Here is a 13,337-nt window from a genome sequence, read left to right on the forward strand (position 1 = left end):
CTGAATGGTTAAAGTCGTGATCCAAAGCTAAAGAGTGTGCTTAAGAGCTCTGGACACCACTAACTGGGGACTTTTGCAAAGCTAAGTCACAATCTGAAAAGGTTCACCCAGTTATGTGTCTGTGGCATTTGTGTATCCGGTGGTAATACTGGAAGACAAAGTGCTTAGGGCCACAGCCAAGACTCATAAAGTAGCTGTGTTCAAGAATCAACATGCCTAACTAGGAAAGTCAATAACACTATCTGAAATTCTAAGTTCCTAGAGAAGCCAATCACTCTAAACTTCAAAGGAAAAAGTGAGATGCCAAAACTGTTCAGAAGCAAAAAGCTACAAGCCCCGCTCATCTAATTAAATCAATATTCATTGATATTTTGGACTTTATAGTATATTCTCTTCTTTTTATCCTATTTGATTTTCAGTTGCTTGGGGACAAGCAACAATTTAAGTTTGGTGTTGTGATGAGCGGATAATTTATACGCTTTTTGGCATTGTTTTTATATAGTTTTTAGTAAGTTTGAGCTACTTTTAGGGATGTTTTCATTAGTTTTTATGTTAAATTCACATTTCTGGACTTTACTATGAGTTTGTGTGTTTTTCTGTGATTTCAGGTAAATTCTGACTGAAATTGAGGGATTTGAGCAAAACTCTGAAGAAGGCTGACAAAAGGACTGCTGATGCTGTTGGATTCTGACCTCCCTGCACTCGAAATGGATTTTCTGGAGCTACAGAACTCCAATTGGCGCGCTCTCAACGGCGTTGGAAAGTAGACATCCAGGGCTTTCCAGCAATATATAATAGTCCATACTTTATTCGAAGAATGACGACGTAACTTGGCGTTGAACGCCAAGTACACGCTGCTGTCTGGAGTTAAACGCCAGAAAAACGTCATGATCCGGAGTTAAACGCCCAAAACACGTCATAACTCAAAGTTTAACGCCAAGAAATGCCTTAGCTCGTGGAATGATCAAACTCAGCCCAAGCACACACCAAGTGGGCCCCGGAAGTGGATTTATGCATCAAATACTTACTCATGTAAACCCTAGTAGCTAGTCTAGTATATATAGGACATTTATCTATTGTATTAGACATCCTGGATTGTATTTTGAATCCTGTGATCACGTTAGAGAGGGCTGGCCATTCGGCCATGCCTGAACTCTTTGCTTATATATTTTCAACGGTGGAGTTTCTGCACACCATAAATTAAGGGTGTGGAGCTCTGCTGTACCTCAAGTATCAATGCAATTCTATTTTCTTTTATTCAAATCTCTTCTATTCTTATTCCAAGATATTCATTCGTACCCAAGAACATGATGAATGTGATGAGTCGAATTACCCTCATCATCATTCTCACTTATGAACGCGCGTGATTGACAACCACTTCCGTTCTACATGCAACAGAGCTTGAATGCGTATCTCTTAGATTCCCCAACAGAATCTTCGTGGTATAAGCTAGATAGATGGCGGCATTTATGAGGGTCCGGAAAGTCTCACCTTGTCTGTGGTATTCCGAGTAGGATCCTGGGAATCCGGAAAGTCCAACCTTGTCTGTGGTGTTCCGAGTAGGATTCCGGTAATGAATGACCGTGACGTGCTTCAAACTTTAACCTGCTGGGCGTTCGTGACAGACGCAAAAGAGGGATTCTATTCCAGTAGGAGCGGGAACCAACCGGTGATTAGCCGTACTGTGACAGAGTGCGTTAGCATAGTTTTCACTGCGAGGATGGGATGTAGCCATCAGCCATGGGTGATGCCTCCAGACTGGTTAGCTGTGCGAGTGACAGCCGCACAGGATATTTCCCCGTGAGGAATGAAAGTAGCCACAGTTGATGGTGAACCCCTATACAAAGCTTGCCATGGAAAGGAGTAAGAAGGATTGAGTAGAAGCAGTAGGAGAGCAGGCGTCCAAGAGCTCTACAGCATCTCCATCCGCTTATCTGAAATTCCCACCAATGAATCTGCATAAGTATCTTTATCCCTTTCATTATTTCTATTTTCGAAAACCCATAAAACTATTTTAATCTGCCTAACTGAGATTTGCAAGGTGACCATAGCTTGCTTCATACCAACAATCTCTGTGGATTCGACCCTTACTCACGTAAGGTTTATTACTTGGACGACCCAGTACACTTGCTGGTTAGTTGAACGGAGTTGTGAAAATAAACAATGTCATCAGAGTAAACATCCTACAAGTAGAAAGAACAAGTGATCACAATTTCGTCCACCAGAAGGCCTGTCATCTACCCGTGGAACTAGAACATAAAGCCTACTGGGCAACCAGATTCTTAAACATGGATGCTAAGTTAGCTGGTGAAAAAAGATTGCTCCAGCTAAATGAGCTAGAGGAGTTCAAACTCAATGCATTTCAAAATGCAAAAATTTATAAGGAAAAGGCAAAGAAGTGGCATGACAAAAATTTGTCATCCAGAGTTTTTGAACCAGGACAAAAAGTTCTACTCTTCAACTCTAGGCTCAGACTATTCCCAGGAAAACCTAAATCCTGATGGAGGGGTCCGTATGTGATTACAGGAGCGTCACCATATGGATATGTTGAGCTTCAAGATATTGATTCTAATAAAAAGTTCATTGTTAATGGACAGAGGATCAAACATTATCTTGAAAGCAATTTTGAGCAAGAATGCTCAAAACTGAGGCTTGAATGAGTCTCAGTAAAGGTCCAGCTAAAGACAATAAAGAAGCACTTGATGGGAGGCAACCCAGTCATTAGCAGATTATTTGTTCTATAAAGGTTTGATATACATTCTTCAAGGTTGATCATTGAAATTGAAGGAATTCACAGAGTTACAGAAGGATTCAGTGCACAAAGCAGAGAAAAGGAGCTTCTGGCAAGAAAACGCCAGTAAGGGGTACTCTGGGCGTTAAACGCCAGAATGGGCACCATTTTGGGCGTTTAACGCTAGAATTGCAGCATCCTGGGCATTCAGCAAAATGCCTAGTAATAAAGGGGTTTCTGGCATTTAACACCAGCCAAGGCACCTGGCTGGGCGTTAAACGCCCATAATGGCCACCAAGTGGGCGTTAAACGCCAGAATGGATACCATTCTGGGCGTTTAACGCCAGAAAGGCAAGGGAAGGAGATTTTGCTTTCCACTTCAAACTTTTTCACACTTTTATGTTTTGACCCATAATTTTCTACATAAACATGTTACAAATTTTCATCATTCACCCTCAAATTTGAAAAATCCAACAATTTTCTAAACTATCTCTCAAATCTCTTTCAAATCCTTTCCAAATCTTCTTCAAAAAAACTCAAGTATTTTCTCAAATTCTTTCCATATCTTCTCAAATCTCTTTCAAAACTTTCGAAATACCTCCCCCTCCCTTATAAATACACATTCGGCCACCCCCCTCTCTTCACCATTCGAATTTGCTTCTCCTCCTCTCTCTCTTCTTTCCTTTCTTTTGCTTGAGGGCAAGCAAACCTCTAAGTTTGGTGTGCTTTTCTGTGATCACTAAGCCAAGATTTATCAAGATCATGGCTCCTAAGGGAAAACAAACCAATTCAAGAGGCAAGAAAGAGAATACTCCAAAGAATCTTTGGAGTCAAGAGAAGTTCTTAACCAAAGAACATGCAGACCATTACCACAAAATAATGAGTCTGAGGTCAGTGATCCCGGAAGTTAAATTCGATCTGAAAGGAGACAAATATCTGGAGATCCAAGAGCAAATTCGAAACAGAGGATGGGAAGTTCTAATCAACCCTGAGACAAAGGTTGGAAGAAACATGGTTCAGGAATTCTACTCAAATCTGTGGCTGACAGACAAGCAGAGAATGACCGGAACTGCTTTTCATACCTATAGAACCATGGTCAGAAGGAGAATTATTTACTTCCATCTGGACAAAATAAGAGAGGTCTTCAAATTGCCTCAACTGCAAGATGATCCTGAATCCTTTAATAGGAGAATGGTGAGAGCAGAGAAGGGGTTGGATCAAGTTCTAGAGGATATATGCCTCCTTGGAACTAAGTGGACAACCAATTCAAAAGGTGTCCCAAACCAACTCAAGAGAGGAGATCTCAAACCAATTGCAAGAGGTTGGCTAGACTTCATTGGGCGTTCTATATTGCCCACTAGTAACTGTTCTGAGGTCACCATCAAGAGAGCAGTGATGATTCATTGCATTATGCTGGGAAAAGAAGTTGAGGTTCATCATCTGATTGCTTGTGAGATTTACACAATTGCAAACAAGAATTCCACTGAAGCCAAACTGGCATACCCAAGCTTAATCTCTTTGCTATGTAAAGATGCTGGGGTGAGGATGGGAGTAGATGAATTCATCCCAATTGAACATCCAATCACCAAGAAGTCAATGGAAGGACAAATGCAAGATAACTCTATCAAAAGGAGGGCGCAGGAGTTCCTCCCTGAACTTCCTGAAATTGACTACTGGGCCAACCTAGAAGCATCTGTTGCCAAGCTGCAAGAAACTATGGAATAAATTAAGGAAGAACAGCAGAATCAAAACTGCATGCTCTGCAAATTGCGGAAGGAACAAGAGAAGCAGGGCGTGAGCTACAGGAGCTGAAGCGCCAGAAGCTCTCCCTTGAAGGGTTAAATACCCCACAAGTTGAGGGAGCATCCACTTCTCAAAATCAAGGTTGTTGAGTCCTAACTCTGTGATAACCTCTATCATTAGGAGTCTATTTTAGAGTCATTTAATTTTGTGTTTTCTAATACTATTAGCCTTATCTTATATTTATTTTTGAGTCTTGTTCTTAATTTATGATTAATAAAATTTAAGGTTTATGTCTTAAAGCTATAAATGTCCTATGAATCCATTACCTCTCTTAAATGAAAAATGCTTTAATCACAAAAAAACAAGAAGTACAGGATTTTGAATTTATCTCTGAAACTAGTTGAATTAATTTGATGTGGTGACAACACTTTTTGTTTTCTGAATGAATGCTTGAACAGTGCATATGTCTTTTGAATTTGTTGATTGAAGAATGTTAAACTTGTTGGCTCTTGAAAGAATGATGAAAAAGGAGAAGTATTATTGAGGATCTGAAAAATTATCAAATTGATTCTTGAAGCAAGAAAAAGCAGTGAATTCAAAAAAAAATCAAAAAATCAAAAAAATCAAAAATAAAAAAAAATAAAAAAATTTTTATATATATAATAAAGTCATGATCCAAGAAAAAAAAAGTGTGCTTAAGAACCCTGGACACCTCTAATTGGGGACTCTAGCAAAGCTGAGTCACAATCTGAAAAGGTTCACCCAGTTATGTGTCTGTGGCATGTATGTATCCGGTGGTAATACTGGAAGACAGAATGCTTTGGGCCACAGCCAAGACTCATAAAGTAGCTATGTTCAAGAATCATCATACTTAACTAGGAGAACCAATAATACTATTTGAATTCTGAGTTCCTATAGATGCCAATCATTCTAAACTTCAGAGGATGAAGTGAGATGCCAAAATTGTTCAGAAGCAAAAAGCTACTAGTCCCGCTCATCTAATTGGAGCTAAGTTTCATTGATATTTTAGAGTCTATAGTATGTTCTCTTCTTTTTATCCTAATTGATTTTCAGTTGCTTGGGGACAAGCAACAATTTAAGTTTGGTGTTGTGATGAGTGGATAATTTATACGCTTTTTGGCATCATTTTTAGTATGTTTTTAGTACATTTTAGTTAGTTCTTAGTATGTTTTCATTAGTTTTTATTTAAAATTCACTTTTTTGGGCTTTACTATGAGTTTGTGTGTTTTTCTGTGATTTCATGTAATTTCTGGCTAAAATTGAGGGACCTGAGCAAAAATCTGATTCAGAGGCTGAAAAAGGACTGCAGATGCTGTTGGATTCTGACCTCCCTGCACTTGAAGTGGATTTTCTGGAGCTATAGAAGCCCAATTGGCGCGGTTTTAAATGCGTTGGAAGGTAGACATCCTGGGCTTTCTAGCAATGTATAATAGTCCATACTTTGCCAGAGATTTTATGGCTCAAACTGGCGTTGTAAATCAGCTTCAGAATTCCCGGCGTTTAACGCCGGAACTGGCACAAAAATTGGAGTTAAACGCCCAAAGTGGCACAAAAGCTGGCGTTATACTCCAGAAAAAGTCTCTACACATGAAAGCTTCAATGCTCAGCCCAAGCACACACCAAGTGGACCCAGGAAGTGGATTTTTATGTCATTTACTCATTTTTGTCTACCCTAGGTTACTAGTTCACTATTAATAGGACCTTTTGACATTGTATCTTCATCTCATGACATATTACACGTTTCTTATTGTATCTTCTACGGCATGAGTCTCTAAACCCCATGGTTGGGGGTGAAGAGCTCTGCTGTATCTTGATGGATTAATGCAATTACTACTGTTTTTCATTCAATCACGCTTGCTTCTATTCTAAGATATCACTTGTTCCTCAACTTGATGAATGTGATGATCCGTGACACTCCTCATCATTCTTACCTATGAACGTGTGCGTGACAACCACCTCCGTTCTACTTTAGATTGAGTGAATATCTCTTGGATTCCTTAATCAGAATCTTTGTGGTATAAGCTAGAATTGATGGCGGCATTCAAGAGAATCCGGAAGGTCTAAACCTTGTCTGTGGTATTCTGAGTAGGATTCGAGGATTGAATGACTGTCACGAGCTTCAAACTCCTGAAGGCTGGGTGTTAGTGACAGACGCAAAAGAATCACTGGATTCTATTCTAACTTAATTGAGAATCGACAGATGATTAGCCGTGCTATGACAGAGCGCGTTGAACATTTTCACTGAGAGGATGGGAGGTAGCCATTGACAACGGTGAAACCCTACATACAGCTTGCCATGGAAGGAGCCTTGCGTGCATGAAGAAGAAGACAGTAGGAAAGCAGAGATTCAAAAGATAGAGCATCTCCAAAACCTCAACCTGTTCTTCATTACTGCAAAACACAAGTATTTATTTCATGTTCTTTTACTTTTCACAATTAAACCTGAGAATTATTGATATCCTGACTAAGCATTACAAGATAACCATATCTTGCTTCAAGCCAACAATCTCCGTGGGATCGACCCTTACTCACATAAGGTATTACTTGGATGACCCAGTGCACTTGCTGGTTAGTTGTGCGGAATTACAAAAGTGTGATTGCAATTTCGTGCACCAATAAGCTAGAATTATTGACAGTCATTCCTGAGATCCAGAAAGTCTAAACCTTGTCTGTGGTATTCCGAGTAGGATCTGGAAAGGGATGACTGTGACGAGCTTCAAACTCGCGAGTGTTGGGCGTAGTGACAGACGCAAAAGGATCACTGGATTCTATTCCAACATGATCGAGAACCGACAGATGATTAGCCATGCAGTGACAGCGCATTTGGACCATTTTTACTGAGAGGACGGGAGGTAGCCATTGACGCTGGTGAAACCCGAACATACAGCTTACCATGGAAAGGAGTATGAAGGATTGGATGAAGGCAGTAGGAAAGTAGAGATTCAAGAGGGATGAAGCATCTTCATACGCTTATCTGAAATTCCCACCAATGAATTACATAAGTATCTCTATCTTTATTTTATGTTTATTTATATTTTAATTAAACTCCATAACCATTTTAATCCGCCTGACTGAGATTTACAAGGTGACCATAGCTTGCTTCAAGCCAACAATCTCCGTGGGATCAACCCTTACTCACGTAAGGTTTATTACTTGGACAACCCAGTGCACTTGCTGGTTAGTTGTGCGGAGTTGTGAAGAAAGTGCTGATATTATGAATGCACATACCAAGTTGAGTGCCATTGTTAGAGATCACAATTTTGTGCAGCCTGGAGCAATAGCCAATTCTTGTCACAATTGATGGAGGCTATAATGATAGGAATTCCAATTCTCACCCCTAGCCAAGGATTTTACATTGGTTGATTGTCATTCACCTTTATTAGTTTAATTTCTTGGTTTTCTTATTCCAATTGTTAATTTCTCATCGTTCCAATTCATGTTCATTTACTTTTCTTGTATTCAACTTCAAAATACCATGAGAACTCCTAACCAATGACGTGCATTATAGAGCAACTCCTAGGGAGAACGACCCGCGATTCTACTCTCGATTATTGATTTTCAATTGTGGTGACACATTTTCTAAATTTGGTGCGTGGTAGCTTGTTGGTTTAGACTATACTGGTGACGAAATTTATTGATAAATTCTAGATCGACAAAATATCTCACATCATATACCTCTATAGGTCACCACCTAAAACCGTGACCATAGATACCTTTAGGCCACTCTCTAAAACCGTGATCTTAGACCCTTTTAGGTCACTTTTTTTGTAAAACTATGACCATATACTTTTTTAGGTCACACCTCAAAATCGTGATCATAGATGTCTTTTGGAGAGTGACCATTTTAGGTCACTCCAAAAACTGTGACCATTTTAGGTCACCCGCAACATGGTGACCATAGACCTCTTTAGGTCACCCCCTAAAATCGTAACTATAAATCCTTTTAGGTCACCTTTTTTGAATAGGCAAGACCGTAGACCATTTAAGGTTACCCCCAAAACCGTGACCATAGACTCTTTTAGGTCACCCAAAAAAATCGTGACCATAGACCCCTTTAGGTCACCCTTTTTTAAAAAACCATGACCATAGACTCTTTTTGGTCAACCCAAAAAATTGTGACCAAAGACTCTTTTAGGTCGCCTCCGTAAACCATGACTATAGACCCTTTTAGGCCACCTTTTTTTTTAAAAAACCGTGATCATAGTTTTTTTTGTCACAGTTTTTTTACCATAACCAAAAAAACCGTGGCCATAGACCCAAAATGTTGTAGTGTTAATGGGTAACCATTCCCTTTATCTTAGGAGTTTGTTAAAATCTATCTTTTAGTGAAGGTACATATAGTAGAAAAGATTCGAGGAGGCAGTTACTTGTTTGGATAAGTAGGGCTGGATTCTTTTTATCGTGTCTAACCTCTTAAAGAGGTCGGATAAACGGCATAGACCATCTCTTTTAGTTGAGTCTTTTATCTTTATTAGACCTGACTTTATATTTTAGATCAGAATATAAACAAATAATAACTATTTTTTATTACAGACACTGTTGAAAAATAAAATTAGCCACCAAACTTATATTTTATAATAATTATTTTTTTCCCTCTATTCTCAAAATTCGTTAACCCACAAAAGTAGATTTTTACCTGTCATTGTTCTCTATTAAAACACCCTACTTAAATCCAACTACAGTTGGAAGTAACCAGGAAAGTCCATATTTATAGTGGACAATGGTCCCCATTAGAACAAGTAGTCAACTTGACATTTGACATCAACCAAAAAGACAAGAGAGGCGTAACATAAACACCAATACTCGATAGAAAGAAAACGATGCTTCGTCTCTCCATCTTGGAATCTATACGGAAGCATCCCCAAATTACTTTCCTCACTTCAGTCTTTCCCATATTTATACGCCTCTCACTCCCACTTTCCACTCAACAAAACAAAACAACTAATTCAATTCCCCTTTTCTTAGACTCCTCCTTTCGGCAATCCTTCAAATTATTAAACCCTTCTTAGTTCTATGCAATCCTTTAATTCTGCCCTCGGACTTAATTAGAACTTAGAGAAGTATGCAAGCCTTTGACTCCAATATGAGCATCAGTGATCATTTGCAACCCCAATCAACTAATAATGTAAAACCAAACTATGTTTCAAGCCACCCCAACAATATTCAAATTCCTCAAACTCAAGCCTCTTTCTCTATGCCTCCAACATCCTCAAACTTAAGCAACCGCAAGCCCTTCTTGAAGAACATCTCAATCCCTTCAACAAGACCAGCCCTCACAATGACCTTCACACAACAAAATGAAAGAACAACCGTTAATTGCAGCAACCAAAGTTTCTCGGAAAATTGTTATCCGAACGAGGATAAGCATTATAGAGGCGTTAGGAGACGACCATGGGGGAAGTTTGCCGCAGAGATTCGCGACCCGAATCGGAAAGGATCCAGGGTGTGGCTCGGAACATTTGACACAGCCATAGAAGCTGCTAGAGCATACGATAGAGCTGCTTTCAAGATGAGAGGAAGCAAAGCTATACTGAACTTCCCTATTGAAGTTGGAGAATACTCTAAAGAATGTTCAGTTTCTTGCTCAATAATGAAGGTTGGTGGGAAGAGGAGAAGAGAAAATGATGAAGAGGGTAGTGAAAATGTTGTGGAGAGTAACAATAAGAAGCAAGTGAAGAAAGAGGAGTGCTTTACGGCATGTCCTTTGACACCATCGTGTTGGAAAGGGTTTTGGGACACCGAAGTTATGGGAACAATCTTTAGTGTTCCTCCTTTGTCACCTTTATCTCCACTCATGGTTGTTTGAGTATTGAGACTTTGATTTCCTTTCTTACTTGTTAGAACTTAGAAAATGAAGAGTAATCCAAAGATAGTTGGTTAACAAAATATGCTATTTAAATATCTTCATTTGATATTCATAGGGGTGTATAATTTAGAGTATAAAAGCATCATAAATGTTTGCACCATTTTGTGTAAAAGATAAATTTTGAGTAAAGTATCATTTTTGTCCTCAACGATTGGGATAAGTCTTATTTGTATCTCTAACGTTTAAATTATCTTATTTGTATTCTCCTAACGTTTGTGAAAGTGATTCAATGTTATCCTGTCATCAATTATGCAAACAGATCAGATTATATTTTTCAACTATTTTCACTTGAATGTATTCATTCTCAATTAGATTTCATTTGGATGTATTCGATTTTAATATTGTACTTACTATTTGTGTTAGAGTTGAATTATATTCCTGAAAAAGTGAATTATATATAAATTCAATTTTTGATGAACTATTATTTGGAGTGGATTATCAGTTTTGTCCCAGGTATTTGTAGTCTACCTTTAAGATGTGATTTTTAGAATTCCAACTAAAACTCATGATGTGTAATTGATGGCAGGATAACATAAATCACTTTTACAAATGTTAGGGATATAAATAGAACAATTTAAATGTTAGGGACACAAAAAAATTTTTATCCCAAACGTTAGAAACGAAAATAATAGTTTACTCACAAAGTTTTTTATCTTTTCTTATTTCTTAGCTATATTTATTAATATCAAAAATGAAAAGAAATATAAAGAGTAATATTAAAAAGATAATAATACAAAGTTAACTTATTCAATTTTTTGACAAAAAAATTATTTAATTTAATATTTATAATTTTATGTAATATTTTTAATTATACAATTATTATATATAATATTATGTATTTATTTTGTAGATAAATAATAAACACAAATAAAATCTAAAAAATAAGTTATGACTATTTTTTACTCTAAATTTTGACTTCCCAAATATTTTCGTACATAAAAGTGGTGTTCATATCATTCCCAAAAACATGTTACAAAATCTTTCTTTATTTTTACCTTTTCATAATTGTCTTTTATAAATGTCAACCTAATTGTGTATATAACATTAATTTTATGAAAATGCTTATTTTTTAAAGAATAAAAAAAAATCTCTACATTCAAGTAAAATATTTAATTAAATTTAACCAAGTTGTTATAACAACTTTTCAAATCTCGCTCCTCCTCCTCCTCTTCCTCCTCCTCCTCCTCCTCCTCCTCCTCTTTCTTGTTCTTCTTCTAAATTTGCGCTTGCAGATTCTTCTTTCCTTCTTCTTTTTCATCTTCTTCAATGTTGCGTCTTCTTCTTTTTCTTTTTTGTTATCATTATCACTAATAATACCAACATTTTGCGAACATCTTTATTAGTTCTAATTTTCTCTATTGCCATCATTAAATAGTTTTCGGTTCATTTCTTAATTTATTTCGGTACATTTATGTGTTAATTGAGGTTCACTTGATGTTACTGATAAGTATTGACCAAATTATTTATTCCTTAAGTAATTTCGATTTATTTCTTAATTTAATTGAGATTCATTTTGGATCTAAAAATAAATTTGATGTGTTTTTGTTAATGATTGAGTCTTTTTTGGCAAAAAAAATGAAATTTTTTATTATGATTTTATTCAGTTATATCTGATTTCATTATATTCCATCCAATTTGTCTTGAAAGTCATTCCAACCATTGGGACAAATTATTCATCGACAACACACCTGGACTGCAAATGAATCAAAAATATTATTAAAGCAAAATCATTGTATAATACCAAATGAACCGGATATTTGTCCATTATATAAATTTAAATTTAGAAATACATGCATCTAGAATGAACCAAAAATATTATCAAAGTGAAACTATTGTATAATACCAAATAAATCAAACATTTGTCCATTATATAAATTCAAATTCAGAAATACCTGTGTCTAGAATGAATCGAAAATATTATCAAAGTGAAACCACTATATAATACTAAATGAATCGAACATTGTCTATTATATAAATTCAAATTTAATTCAAATATTAGTTTTAATAAGCAAAATGTTAGTGTTGTTGGTAATTACAATAACAAAAGAGAAGAAGAAGAAGCAGAAGAATAATCTGCGTGCGTGAAGAAGAAGAAGAAGGGAAGAAGAAGAACCTACGTGCGAAAATTTGAAAGAATAAGAAGGAGGAGGAGGAGGAGGAGGAGGAGGAAATGGAGAAATAGAAGAAGAAAAAGAAACGCACGAATTTGAAAGAATAAGAAGGAGGAGGAGAAGAAGAAAACGGAAAAATAGAAGAAGACAAATACGAAGAAGTTGCATTTTTGAAATATGCATATGATACACGTTGCTGTGATGAAAATAGTTTTTATTGAGTTTGGGCCAATTTGATTGGATTTGGTTGCCAAAAATACTTGGATGTATAGCCATACTGTTTTTCAAAATATTTTCGTTCGAATTTTGGATGCTCTAACGCTATGTTTGGTTTGAAGAAAAGAAATAGAGAGAAAAGAAATAGAAAGAAAAGAAAGGAACAGAAAGATATTGAGTTGATTTTTATTTTCCTTAGATATGATTGGATGTTAGGAAAATAAAAAAGAAAGAAATGTTATAAAAAGACAATCTTACTCTTGTATTATAAAATATATTAAAAATAATAAAAAAAAACATTTTTTTTTGTATTTTAGATTGCATTTATTTATAAAGATAAAACATTGAGACAAAAAAATAAAGATACAAAATTATATTTAATAAATAAGATATGAACAAAAATATTATATTTAGAGATATAGATTAATGTATTTTATATTTGTCTTAATAAAAACTACAAAAATACTAATAAAAAATACAATTTATTTTTTTGTTATTTTTATTAATTTTTTATAATTATATCTTTTATTTTATTTTTTTAATTTTTTAAATAAAAAATAAATTAAATTAAATTTTTATAATTTATTTTAATTTATTATTAAACAAAATTAAAAATATAAAAAAATAAAATTTTATATTTTTATATTTT

At 35.9% G+C, this 13,337-nt stretch overlaps 1 protein-coding gene across 1 annotated transcript; it reads left to right on the plus strand.

Annotated features, from left to right (window-relative positions):
• The first annotated feature begins 9,191 nt into the window (after window positions 1-9,191).
• LOC112743852 (ethylene-responsive transcription factor ERF105) lies at window positions 9,192-10,509 on the plus strand. The gene has a single exon (XM_025793232.3). The coding sequence runs from the start codon at window positions 9,558-9,560 to the stop codon at window positions 10,299-10,301; it is 744 nt and encodes a 247-aa protein (XP_025649017.1). The 5' UTR covers window positions 9,192-9,557; the 3' UTR covers window positions 10,302-10,509.
• Window positions 10,510-13,337: the final 2,828 nt, after the last annotated feature.

Source organism: Arachis hypogaea, chromosome 2, assembly GCF_003086295.3.
Source record: "Arachis hypogaea cultivar Tifrunner chromosome 2, arahy.Tifrunner.gnm2.J5K5, whole genome shotgun sequence".
Classification (NCBI taxonomy): Eukaryota; Viridiplantae; Streptophyta; class Magnoliopsida; order Fabales; family Fabaceae; genus Arachis; species Arachis hypogaea.

What these genes read in the sequence shown, in the direction of transcription:
- LOC112743852 (XM_025793232.3), top strand. Translation starts at nt 9,558, where the DNA reads ATGCAAGCCTTTGACTCCAATATGAGCATCAGTGATCATTTGCAACCC.